We start from the raw sequence: 14,402 nt of genomic DNA, 5'->3' as shown, positions 1-14,402 counted from the left end.
ATAGTCACTAGTTTTACCAGCATGGATGCATTGAATACTTAATTTACCTTTCTAAAAAACTGTCGAATATCCATGCTGTCGACTCAACCTGACTTTCGGCAATGAACTGTCAGTTGTTGCGTTAGCATTTGATGTGGCGATGGTGACAGACACGTCAAATGCTAACGCAACACCTGTTGCGTTCAGGAAACCTGGGAGATTTAACATTACAATAATGGCAGGTTATCAAAATATAATTTAAAATGGCCACATTGCATTGAATTTGATGCAATATATTAGCAAAAGTACAGGAAAAATAAATAATACTTTTTTAAAATAATGCAATGAAATTATTTAGGGGGGCTAAAGACATTTTTAGGGAGGCTGAAGCCTCCCTAAAATAGGCCTAATGACGCCCATGCTTTTTACCATGCCTGCGTCCAATAATACAATGTCTCTTGTGTATGTGCTAAATACAAAAAATAGTACCTGTAACTGACACTACTGTACTCCTTTTAGTTCGGTGCACCGTATGGTCGTGAAAATACGGTACGGGAATATAACTTGATGACGCATCATACAAGTCTTGCAAGTGGGGAAGTAAATGATAGGGTTAAGAAGAGCGATATATTTTTAGAGACCACAACATAAAGCACTCCATCGTGATGTAGTGAGACCTACCAAAAGAGGGGGTATTCATTCTTTAAGGGAGTAGTAGGAGACTTCTCTTGTACTGATTGCTGACACTCATTTTTAAAAAAATGTTACCCGGTACATTTACAAAGATACAATGCTCAGTTTTGATTGAAACTGTCACAGATGTATTAACCCTTGTGTGATCTACGTAACAAGGTGTTTATTCCTGCGCTTGTAGTTTGCAGTGATGTAAAACAGCATTGCATCATACTGAGTTGTGTATTTATTTATTGTTTTTTGAAGAACATTAAACTGCGAATATAAGCAGGATAAGTGCTTGCAAAATTTGGTGAAAAAGGTGATTTAGTTTCCTGAATAATAACATTTTTTTTCATCTCTGCCATTCTAAATGCATGATATAGCATCGAAACAACAAGGAAAAAGAACATATTTTATTATAACTTTCATTCTTATCAGTGGCTTCAGAAATGTTATCGAGCACTCATTGCATGAAGTATTAAATTATGTGCAATTACAAAGAACATTTGCAAGTGGAAGACAATTATTATTTCCTCATACAACAAGAAGCTAAAAACTGTAAGGGCTTTGGATCCACTGCTCTTTGTTGAGTCCAAATTGGACATGTGGTGGCAGGAGGGGGGTCGCAGAGATTCTGGAAGAAGGGGAGCGTGAAACGAGATGGAGGATTTGGAATATGGACGTTTGTTATACTGCCCTGAATAGTCGTCTTGTTGAAGACAAAAATGAACACACTAAAGTATCTTAAGGTGCACTGTAGTATCTTATTGATAAATCAACATACAAAATTTTAATCAATAATGTTGAAGCACCAAACATCCATTCATCCATTTTCCGATCCACTTTAACCTTCACAAGGGTCGCAGGGGGGGGTGCTGCAGCCTATCCCAGCTGTCTTTGGGCAGTAGGCGGGGGACACTCTGAACCGGTTGCCAGCCAATCGCACAGACGAACAACCATCCACACTCACACTCACGCCTAGGGACAATTTAGAGTGTTCAATCAGCCTGCCATGCATGTTTTTGGAATGTGGGATGAAATTGGAGTACCTGTAGAAAACCCACACAGGCCCGGGGAGAACATGCAAACGCCACACAGAGCTGGAATTGAACCCGGTACCCCCGCACTGTGAGGTCGACACGCTAACAACTGGACCACCGGGCCGCCACCAAACATATAATAACCTAATATTTTGTAACCAGGATCTGATACTCTGAGACCAAAAACTGGTGCAGATCAGAAAAAAATAAATAAAAAGTTAAAATCACTTCAATTAAATTGCATTCTGTCAGAGTTCAAACTAATTTGTTTAGTTTCCTGTTGTTTTTTTTGGTCTGAATCCTTCACATTCTGCATGCAGTGTACTAACCAAAAGATAAATAAACCGTAAAGAAACTTGACTGTAAAAAAAAAAAAAAAAAAAAAACATGCACACATTGTAGAGGTACACATTGAAGGAGAAATGGTCTGACCTGGGTGTTTGAATAAGATGGCATAATTGTCACCTATTTTTAGTGATGTGCCATGTCTTAGGCTAAATGGGCTCAAACTGTGACTAAAATCTTCTAAGACGACCAAATCAAAACCCCCAGGGGAGAGGTAAGGTTCTCATCAGCCTGCGCTGCATGAACACACACACACATTCTCCTATTTGGTGACATTAAAAATATGATCTGTCCTTAATACGAATGCCCCTGGAGGCCAAATGTGTCTCCTTGCGTCACTGAAAATAGGATAGAAGACACAGTAGAATGGTTGCTATTACAGCAGAACAACAGTCTTGCGTGTTTTTTCCCCCCTTTTTGTTTAATTTAGAATAATCATTATATTACTCGAGTTTCATTTGGTTGGCATTCTAACTGCATATATTGGTGTCCATATGGAACAATGTGTTTCAGACAAAGACGTTAAAACGACCGAAGTGGACTAAAAGTCGCAAAAACAGCCATTAAAAGGACACAAAACTCATTAAGTGGTTCAGTTTGACTCGTAAAACTCTTCCCCTGTGGACAACGTACATGGAACAGTGATAGCTGCATCGGTTAAATACAGTGTGACAGCAGCACGACAACATTTAATTCAACATGTTGTGTGCTGATATTACGACATGCAACACAACTGAGTTTTTATCTTTCCTTTTGGAATCAACTTTTGTTAACTGGTGTGTTTTGTGTGTTCTGATATTTTAGATTTCAACTTGGATTGGAAGCTTTTGGAGTCTGAAAGAAGTCATGATGAAATAATGTGAAAGGTCAGTAAGGGCTTGCTGTGCTGCCTCTGCAATCTGACCGGTCAGATCTGCATCCAACAGTGAAATCTGCGGGCACAGGACTGGGTAGTGAGGCACGCACCTAACCACAAGATTGGGTAGTTACACAGAAACGGGCGTGCACATGAACAGTCACGCACAGAGACAGACAGACAGACATGAGCACACAAGCAAGCACAAATTGAGCATTCTGCCTTATGGCATTTGCAATGACTACCACCATTATGTAACAAATTAGGACTGCAGGCTGGACATTTAGTGGCCTCACACAAAGAAAGTATTGGCCTAATAAGACAAGCGAGTGCAGATGTTTTGGTTAAGGCACAGATTTAGTGAGGGACTCTTGTGACGATTTAAATCCAAACTTTTTGTGATTCCTTTGATGAAAGAAGGATTTGAGTGGCTTAAGTGTCGAGGAAGCTGCTTCCAGATAGCCGAGTGACACAGATGTCAGGGACTTAAATTCATAAAGTGGATTTGCCTAGCTTGTCTCGAGCCGTCAGTCAAACAAAATCTGCATGCTTCTGCTGAGAAAGGAGAACAACTCACCCGATGACTTTCTGCAGTCTCTGCAATCTGTGCCTCTTTCTTTTTCTTCTCCTGAGCCACGGTGTCTTTCAGATACTCGTTAATCTAAAACGGAGCAGAAGCAGGATCAACTTTTGCTTTGCCAGCAAAAGCACTCATAATAATTAGGTGAAATTATACATACTTTGAGGTTTCCACACGAAGAATAATTTCCATGATAGTCTGTATATACGCCTACTGGCCAAACCTTAGGTATAACTACACAACCTAATGAGATCCAATCTGAGACCGTCAAGACAGACCATGCTGGGCAAATAATTAATAATAAAGTGAAGTGTGGGCATGGAACAGTTTAGAGAATATCGTAAACCCAAGTTCCAATGAAGTTGGGACAATGTTTAAAATCGAGAGAAAAAAAAAACGTGTACAAATATTACTTTTCTCAGCTTTGTGTTTTTCACTCAACTACTTGTCTCCTGTATTTTAGACCTCTGGATTGCCAGCGAACTACAGAGAGCCATATGTCTGACCAGCAGGACTTTACGGCCGTGTGTGGCTTACGGGGAAAGTATTCAATAGGGCTGACTGCATGAATTTAGGACACAGTAACAAAAGCACACTAGTTACTTTTTTTAATGCAGTATCGTGATTGCTGCATTACTGTAGCTGTTCTTTTTGCACATACAAAACTTAAAATAATACTGTCTCCCACCAACCTTGTTGATCCAGGTGGTGACCGCATCCTCGGTGTCGTATGGAGTGTCCTCTTCAGAGAAGCATGATGAATACTGGCAAATGCTGGCCATCACCCTCTCCACAATCAGAATGTCAAGCGAGTATGCCATCATCAGTGAATCAATCATTGCCAGATGGGCACTCTGCAAAAAGAAAAATTGGGGGGGGGGTGTGATAATTAAATTTCAGCATCACTTGTTTCACGGTGCTAGATTGTGTCATTCGTGAGAAAGAGAGGACAAACACAAAGCTATGATATTGACATGTTTTTCAGATATTTTGACTTTTACCACTTGCTTCTTCCAGGGAGTGACTAATGGACAAAATCGTTTCTTTCCTATAACAGTGCAATGACAATAAAACGAGAGTTACATTATTATCCACAATGTTTGTGGACATCAATCAACGTCTGTCTGAATAATCAAGACCAAAAACGTAGTTTATGTTTTGGAACAATTTGTCAAAATAGTGCTAATTGAAGAGTAAATCTGAAACTGTCCACAGTGCAACGCAACGCTCGCCTGTGGGTGTTGCCTTGAAAACAAATGCATTAGTCTGCTGAAACACAACAGTTCAGCCGATGAGAACAACATTCAATACAATACTCTGTAGTTCTTATAATCATGTGACTGAAATTTGAACAATAAATCGCAAGTGACATATTTTGTGAAATGTAAAATAGATTTCATACATATTTTCAAGAATTAGCCAAATTATATTGAACAAATGAGAACGGAGGTACATTTTCTTGCTTTCCAACTGAAACAATTTTTTTTCGGCCTGCAACCAGATAAAGTTGCACATTTCGCCATTCCATTTTACTTTGCAAAAAATATACAACTTGTATCTTTTTACAACCATTTAATATTTCATTGTTGCATTGATTGTCTTGTTAGGTATTTTAATACAGTGTTAGTTGTTATTAATGTTGCTACCAGATACCAGAATTTCCATCAAAATCAATACATTTTATTTCTACTTTGTGAGACAGGCCTAGTAGCCCAGGAGGTGTTACCTCATGAGATTTAGCAAACCATACGCTATCTGCCAAATGTAAGAGTATAGTTTGACTGTGTACTGTATGGAATCCGCTTTCTCTGTGATGTTGAATGCTTCGTGTAATGCTAAATTTGGAGTCTGGAGCAACGCAGCAGCAAACCAAACCCACTTAATAATAGACTGCCAAGATGTTTCTTCCTCGCCTTTATTGAATCTGTCTAAGCACTTGGTAAATTTCCCCCAAGGATACACTAACCAACCAATACAAACAAACAAACCATGTTATCGGTTACAGCTACATTTCTTAGGGCTGTCGCCACAATAAACGATTAGCTCCAGGCAAGTCCAGTCAGAATTTGATTCAACTCCTCAGAGGCCAGCTCCCTCTTTCATCTGATCTCCTCTCAGGAGCAATCTCCGGATATTGATTTAAACCCGCTGAAAGTCTGAGGACATAAAATGTCAACATAGAAGAACCAGGGTTATTATTTGACCACAGACCAGCTCGTCTTAGTTAATTCAGTGCCACCAGGGCCTTATAAGAGAATGGTCAATGTAGCAGCACAAGTTGTTTTATATGTATATATATGCGTAAACAAATGAGATCAATAGGTATTCACTGTTGCGTGACGAATAGAATTTGGACTCAGATGCAGGCAGGACACGGAAGTGGCCAAGTAAAAAGTCTTTATATACAAAAATACAAAGCAAACACAGAGAGCAGGGCTGGGCGCAGCAGGGCAATTCAACAGAGAGAAATGAAAGCACCCCAGTAACAAGGCCCAACGAGCCTGAAGGGAAATTAGGTATGTGGGGTTTTTGTGAACTGTTAGTACCAAATAGGGGCTCACAGTTTTCTCAAGCCAACAGGCGCCCACCACAACCAACAGCTCAGAGTAGAGTTGGGGAAACCGGTGGCTTGGTTCAGGGGCTCAAAGGAGGGGACACAGATGGCGGGGAGTGAATATCTACGCTTAGTGACGATGTTACTCAGTCCTCTAAATTCGATGCATGATGGTAATTTTTTTTTTTTTTTGTCTAGCGTCTTGCTTAGTTTTGTTCGCCATGCAACTACACAGGGTTTGTTTCGAGCAGAGGAGGGGACCCTCCGACAGACCGAAAAAAAAAATGTTTGTACACTGCTCGTCAATCTGGTGACCAGTGGCCATATTATTACTTTGGCTAATGCAATCAGATGGGGATGAGAATGACAACGCGAACGTAATAGGACAGAAGTTGAAATAAGGACGAACGCATATTTGACAATAAAGTTGACTTTGACTTTGAACGGCAACTCCGACATGCATTCATACATATGGTGCACCGCACTACGAGACGTCCTGTCAATTTTTGAGAAAATGTACAAGATTTCTAAAAGTGCATCTTCAACTCACCGTGGTTAATTTCCTCACATGGCAGCCTGCCCTTGAAACTCAGTGAGTTCAAAACTGAAAACTATGCTGATTACAGAATCGTGTATAGTTAAGTCTAAGAGCATCCTGTGGGAAAACGAACCAACTGAACCACGAAATAATATACTGCTCTGCAGTCCACTTGACCTCCTTTTGCCTGGAAAACACAAGTCTGTGATACCGGAGGGTAAAATGTAAAAATAATCTGGTGAGTTCTGTATTACAACCTTCCAATCCAGGCCAGCAGGCACCTTGCTGCAGTCAAAGGTTAAAATTAGAATCTGTCAAGCTTCAAGTAACTTTGTGCATCCTCAGCTGGACATGGAAAAGCACTCAGCGGCCCACATCTCTTATCGACATTGAGGGTGACAATGAGGACATTTTCTCTGCAGTATTTTCCAACATTTCGGTGACCCGCAGCCGTTTATTTTTACTCAGGTCTCACAATAACGCTTAAGAATTTTTAATCATGCACACAGATTAAAAAAAAAAAAAAACAACACTTTTCTGCAGAATGTAAATATGTTAGCCAAAATTTCCCATAGCCGCTGTGTGCCAAGCAGTGAGTCTAAAGAAGATAATGGAATACTATTTTCATGCCCAATGGTGAGAGCAAAGGATCAAAAATGTTGTTGGTGTAAACTATTTTGACAATAGAATTAGGACAACTGGTTGCTATTTTAATACGAGGCAAACCTGGAAGAACAAGATTTTGGAGCTTCAGTGATGATAATTATTTAACAAATCCTAGTTAAATGAAGGATTAAGATTTTAGGGATTAACTAGTACAATCCCAGATAAATTAAGAACCGTGTTATTACACTTTACTCCACACAGTGCACAGTCACTAGGGTAATCGCGATAGCTTTTTCTCACCATGAAAATCAAATTAAAATGTCAGTCGCCTTCAATTTCAATTAAGATGAAATGGTCATCTGAATGCCAGAGACCACAGTTTTGTTTGTTACAATCTCGGATCAGAATTGAGTCTAAATCTAAATGTGACCATGTCTCTGTCTCAAAATTCTGTTAAAAGATGATGTGCAGGTCATTGAATGGCCTGCCAAACTGTGAGCTTTAGATGACAGAACTGTGGTCTGAAATTGCCTAGGGAGATGAGACTTTCAGTTGTATACAGTCACCATTCCAAAAACCACCCTGAAATTATGTAGGAACCTCTACCGTAAAAGACTGTACAGTATAAGTGTATGCAGTGTCTGGAATCATACTCAGACTCAAAATAATAATCATAATTAAAAAAAAAAATGTTTTTGCTATTTGTGCAAATACAGGGCTGTAATGAATCTAATAAAAATATAGTAATATCTATTCCGATACTCAAAAATATTATAAATATAAAAATAGAATCCTTTTATGCAGCTTTACATACAGGGAAAATGTTTAAAAAATATGAATTACTAATTGATTAGATATTATTAAAGCTACACAAACAAAAAAGTGAGTATTTTCACAAATTTAGGGTACGACCAAGAAAACCCAGGACACTTTTGATTCAGTATCGCATCAAAAGTTGAATTGTGAAAAGTGCAATGTGTGGGAATTGAGGCCATGTCAGCAGCATAACAGCCAGCTATGTCAACCACTACAAGAGACAATTAACAACACGGTCTCTAGTATTACGTTACATTACATTAATTTCATTGCGTTCTTTTGAACACAGAGACTCCTATTTCTCGATCAGTAAGAACTAGTAAACTAAGTAAACAAGGCATGTGTTTTGTAGTTTTATTGCCTGCTCCTCCATTTTGCTTCCTTCTTTCGAAAGCATTTCATTTATTGCAATAATAATTCATCATAATTCAATTATTGTACAAAGAAAGATTGTTATGAAGATTTGCACAGTGTGTGGGGAAAACTCAAAAATCATTTGCATTTTTAGCCATCAAAGGTAAAAATAAACAATTAGGAATGTGTATCATCAAACTACAATTTGAATCTGTACGGTCATTGCAATGTGGTGCATTATTCAGGTAAGCCAATTACTAGGATACCAAACAATAGATGTTTGGAATTCTGAGAATTATTCTTGGAAGACCCCAGCGGGGGGCTATCGTCACCCCCCCGGGGTCCACAAGGGAAGACAGTCTGCTTCACAATCTTACAACAGCAGCTCAACCGACCGCACAGCTCGAGTTAACATAAATATAACAAATATCATCCATCCATCCTGTTGGCATTTTAAACAATGGCAGTCTACAGTGGTGAGCCAGAGAAAGAAGCAGTCGAGTACAAAGAAAACTGCCTACCCATCCATATTGTGTCGCCGCTGGCACTGAGCACAACATGCTTGGCTGTGACTTCACTGAGGCTGACGAAAACAGAGAGTACTTGGATCAGCTTTCCTTCTCCCCTGCTGCTTCCACTCATCTTTATGCATTAGAACAATCGCAGAATGTAATAATAAGGGCGGTGGACGTCGGTTTAATATTGAGTCGAATTATTTTCTGCCTGCCTTTTACGTGCATGTAGGGGAGAGCTAAAGCGTCTGATCAGAATTTCTGATCAGCCTCCATATGATGTTTTCATGAATTCAGCATCTCAGAATTCTCTGCCATGGAGGTTACATTTTACCGCCTTCATCATGCACAATGAACATATGTGCAAGCATGAACACTGCCCACACCTCGCAACCACCCACCCACACTTAAAAACAACACCTTGCACACCGGCGTGTTACCATGGTAACGCAATCCCAATCGTGTGATGGAAGCAGCAGAGATGGAAACCGGCAGAAAGAATCGTGTTCATCTCTCCTCAATGCCAAGTTTAACAGAACTGACATGTTTTCATAATATCAGTCAAGAAATATACAAAACATGTGAGGATATTTTTAATCGCCTTATCTCTTTAAAAAGAAAAAAAAATCCTCTTGACCATAAATATTTAATGATTTGGGGATGGGCATGCTCAGAGGCATGTATTGATCATAAAACGTCATGGCTTTAATGACAACTTGACGGTACACAGTCGATGCCTCTTGGCTTGAAAGCGTACCTTAACCGTACTATGCATGACAACAAACCTGGCAGTTTTATGGTTTCTCCGATACAGTTTCATGAGAAACCATACGTGGTTGGGCTTTTCTTACATCCACCGGAGACTAATTTCCATTTCAGTGTCAAGTATTACTGCGAAATTCATCTTTGTCAGGAGGGACTATCAATCATCATCACCCTGACAACATCTTGTTAAATGTAAAAATAGTGTCATTATATTGTGCTGTAAATCTTCAAATGACAAAGACATGTCCACAATCAATTTTTAAAGTAGCTATAGAAGTATGAAAATGAGATTAAAATGGTGAATAGATGCATTTGTGTTAATGAAGTCCACAGCAGAGGCGATGAGCAAAGAGAAGACAGAAAGCAGTGCTTGTTGATTTCCAGTTACATCTGTTTGGATGCCTGCAAGCAAAGCCATGAACCATTCCAGCTGATGAAGCAACTGAAGCAAAGCATCAAAAGACACGATAAAGTACACAAATGCCAAAGAATGCCAAGCTCTGGAGAGAGCTTGCACTTGTGTGCGAATATATGTCTTAAAAAAACACACATATAAATGTCAGAGAACATGGAGCTAGCATTCGCCACTCCAATTATTTGGCCTTTTTGTATTGGCATAGTAGTCGTCTCACTCACCGTTTCAATGGCAATGCAGTCAGAAAGACTCATCTTGAAATGAAAATCTGTGAGTCATCCAAGTACACGTCTTCAATGTTTACTCCGTTAGCTATTTATTGGCCAATTAACCAAATTTCGCAAAGTGCGGTTATTCAAAATGGCGCTTGCTCTGGGATACACGAGCAGTACTGGTAGTTTAGAATTATATGAAATCATTATAATATTATACATTGAATAATTAATAAAAAATTAGTATGAAAGGGCCGGCACAGTGGACCACTAGTTAGCACATCCACCTCACAGTGCAGAGGTTGTGGGTATAAATCCAAGCTCCAGCATGGGTTTTCTCCTGGTACTCCTGGTTCCTCATACATTCCAAAAACGTGCATGATAGGTTCATTGAAGACTCTAAATTGCCCATAGGTCTGGATATGTGTGCGTGAATGGTTGTCTGTCTATTTGTGCCCTTCGTTTGGCTGGCAACCAGTTAATGGTGTGTGCCTTCTCTTGCCCAAAGCACGCCCACGACCCTCATCAAGATAAGCAGCTCAGAAGATGGATGAATGAATGGATGGAAGGAATATGAAAGACATTGTAATTAGGGGTCCACCGATCACAATTTTCTAACCAATCACCGATACCAACCTTTAAAAAGCCTGACTTACTGGTCCCGATTTTTTTCAGACGCCGATTTTTTTTTTTTCATAACCAACAGCATACAACTTCAATGTTCCAATATTGTTTTGTTGTAAAACATTGAACAATACCTGTCAAACAATAAAAAAATGTTTTAACTGCACACGAAGGAGTTATCTCAATAAAAATGAACAGACTATCAGTGATCTCACAGAAGAAGAGGACAATGGCTGACCTTTTCAGACCTCTGCGGAGGGAGATAAAGCCGGTGGACAAGATTTTTTATTTTTTTTATTTTAAAGGATCGGCCAATCACTGATCCCCAAAATTAAGGAAATCTGTGGTGATTCTGATCCCGGATGATCTATCAGTGCACCTCTTACTTTATTAATTGTAAAAGTACATGCCCTATCAATTTTAATGTCTAAAAACAAAGATGATGACATAGCATTTAAACTTCAGCCACTGAACTACTGTCACATGTTTTATACTGGCAACCGCCCTCCTTAAAGAGCATTCTGCGGGTGCCACATGCACCGTGGCACCTTACTGGAAATTTGATTGATATACATCAAAAATAGTTCTTCATGTCATGGCCTCTCTAACGTGGCTGAGGAAAGAGGACTGAAGAATCATGCAAAATCAAAAGCACACAAAATCAGCTCTGAAACATCAGTTGTTGTTAGCTACAGCAAGTCAAGAGAAAAACATCATCAGCGAAATAAGATGATGCTGACCTATGCACTAAAGCAATCATGCAGAGGTTGCTTATTCCAAATATTTTTTGTCCACACTGCTCAATAGTAATGAATCTACCGCAGACCTCAGTTAGGACGGCTTGCTTTGGCTTATCCGAAGTTGGGTCATATCCACCCTCTTCTGACTGAGGACATTGGTCGAAGATTTGGAGGGACCGATTTTCATACTCTGCCACACACTTTGCTTCGAAATGCCCCAGTTACATTTGGAACTCCCATGCACTCATGAGAACCCTGCAGACAGTGTAGAGCTTGTCTCCTGTTCCACAGCCAGGAGGAAAACCACACTACTCCTCCTTTGTGGGTCGACTTCCCGACAGACTCACCTCTCGGCACCACTGACTTGACCGTATGAGAGCAGCTGAGCAGTGTGATCCTCCTGTAGTTGGGACACACCTTTCTATCCCACTTGTTAAAAACAAGGGTCACTGCCCCTCACTCTGCCATTCCAGAGGCACTGTCCTCGATGTTCATCGCAGAGGCGTGTCAACCAGGAGAACCGCACAACATCCAGAGATTTTAGGAACTCCGGGTGCATAAATATGGACCCCCACCCCCTCCAAAAAAAAACACGTATAAAACTGATAATCTTTTGCCAAGTTGAAAATTGTTTGGAGGATAGCAACTATAACGTGCTGTCTTGCTGAAGTTCCAGCAGAATTTAAATAACTTTTTAATTAGCATGGAAGGGAAATTAAAAGCAGCAAGACTCTGCAAACAGACTGCAGGCATACTGTGTGCTAATCGTTTCTAACACACAGCAACTTGCAGCTCACTGAGGCAGTAAAGCCTCCTATTGAGACACAGATACAAACTAACAAGGATGCTCAATTCCTGCTTAACTGGCAGCCACCAAAGCCATCTTGATGAATAGCTAAAATAATAAATGATTACAATCGGTTGGTAGGCAGATAAGTATGACAACTGAATGAGTGTGAGGTTTGTAGAAAACCTGGTAAGTGCTAGGCTGGTTGAACAGTTATTCGATTTATAGTTCCAGTTCAAGGTAGTTACGTTGGCTTGAAGTTTGTTCAATAGAATAGTATGTCATTTGGTAGTGAACAAATTACTCTGTTTGTGATTTTCAATTTTGCTCACACATAGTAGGTGACCAAAAAAATACATTCCTAACAACGATATACATAACAATACAGAAACATTTGAAATTATTTTAAAAAATAAATAAATAAAAAAAAAGCTCCTACCATTTGCAGGGGCCTCTTTCGAAGGTCCCTGTCCGTGACAATTCTGTCATGGTCAGTGACATGGAGACCTCGCTGGGCTAGAGCCTGAATGACAGCATCGTGGCCCAGCAGAGGCTCGGCAGGATCGTTCTTCAAGATGAGGCTGGCGGCTCGGCAGTAGAGGTCAGCAGACAGCAGGAGACTGGCTACAGGCGGCTTAAGATGCTCCTGCTCATATTGGTCCGTGTAGAAGGGCTCTTTCATGTCTTCTGGGATACTGTCTGTTTAACAAATGGGCAAAAATTGCAATAATCTGACTAAGAATATCACATTTATTTTCTGAAGCACTGAACAATATCTTTATTTGCCACAATTCTTGGCTTTACTGGACAACCTGGACATATTCACAGTAGTGCACAGATTCTCCGGCAATGATTTTTCACAGCCCTTATTCACTGTCCACTGCCATGCCTGACATGGATATTCAAGGATAAACCTGGAATGTCGCTATGGCAACCGCAGTCAGAGCACCACTCTATTGATTCATCTAGTCTGTATCTCAACATTCAGCTCCCTGGGAACACCCTGTCTCATCAAAAAGAGTGCTGTGTGTGTGTGTGTGTGTGTGTGTGTGTGTGTGTGTGTGTGTGTGTGTGTTTCTTTGTGCGCTGCGTAGTTGTGTGCATGTTCACAGATGAAGATTGTACATTCCCAGACACTGCCTGGGTCTTAGCTTTCATTTTGCCAACAAAATAAGATTCCTCAACAAAGGCGTCTTCCTGCAGCGCTTCATCTTATTAAATTGACTCTTATACTATTCTAACATTGTACAGCACCATATTGTGTGACACATTGCCCACTCTGCATCCATTGCTCCCTGATCATCATGGAAAGGGGATTCTCTCATCTGTGGCCCTTCTCAAGGTTTTTGATTTTCCTCTTTTTTTTTTCCTTGCCCTCCTGTGGAAGTAAGACCAGGGGATGCCATTAATATTTGTCAACTACGAGCATGTGAAGCCCTTGTTGACTCTTTTATGATTAAGGGCAACGTGTATAAATTTGATTTGACTTTCCACTGCTGCGCTTTTTGCAAATTAAGACTATGATTCAAGGGAATGGGTTAGGGCCCAACGACAATTAATTGATTGACTTTAGTCACATCAGTGATGAAAGCAAAGACGGAAATTATATGAAGATTATTGGGAATGTTTATCCAATCCAAAATTAGCACCAGAGAAATAGATGTAAAAAATAATTTTCTGTGGAGAGCACATGGTAATGGTCCAGGCCAATTTCTTACATTCCCCAACCCAACAAAATTTAAACAGTCAGTCAGTCGATAAATCACATCCTCATGACCACTGTCAATGAGGTAATCTACAGATGGACTCTTTGTCAGTACAAAAACACAGCCTTCTTTGCGCAAAAGCTTTTAGTATTTGCATTTATGTGGTGCAGTATTGATTCTAGTCAAATATTGAATATTTGCTGCAGTCCCATTAACAAGGAAGTCAGACATCAAAGCTGAGTTATGAGAACTGGCCACTGTAACTGATGGGAAATGCTCATCTGCTTCATGATGTGAT

The 14,402-nt window shown here is 40.0% G+C and overlaps 1 protein-coding gene across 6 annotated transcripts in view; it reads right to left on the bottom strand.

The window, feature by feature from the left end:
- camsap2a (calmodulin regulated spectrin-associated protein family, member 2a) overlaps positions 1-14,402 on the bottom strand; it is a 40,024-nt gene that overhangs the window by 23,197 nt on the left and 2,425 nt on the right. For 5 of the 6 annotated variants that reach the window (XM_019875453.1, XM_019875448.1, XM_019875449.1 and 2 more), the window contains exons 2-4: positions 12,838-13,097; positions 4,168-4,329; positions 3,473-3,556 (exon numbers count right to left, since the gene is read on the bottom strand). In XM_019875453.1, the coding sequence (XP_019731012.1) occupies positions 3,473-3,556; positions 4,168-4,329; positions 12,838-13,097 (506 nt within the window). Of the gene's footprint in view, positions 1-3,472; positions 3,557-4,167; positions 4,330-8,864; positions 9,172-12,837; positions 13,098-14,402 lie in introns of those variants that run through there. The other variant, XM_019875451.1, reaches the window with a different exon arrangement.

The sequence above is a fragment of the Hippocampus comes genome, unplaced genomic scaffold (assembly GCF_001891065.2).
Source record: "Hippocampus comes isolate QL1 unplaced genomic scaffold, H_comes_QL1_v1.1 scaffold132, whole genome shotgun sequence".
Classification (NCBI taxonomy): domain Eukaryota; kingdom Metazoa; phylum Chordata; class Actinopteri; order Syngnathiformes; family Syngnathidae; genus Hippocampus; species Hippocampus comes.
This window is presented reverse-complemented; position numbering and strand designations above follow the sequence as displayed.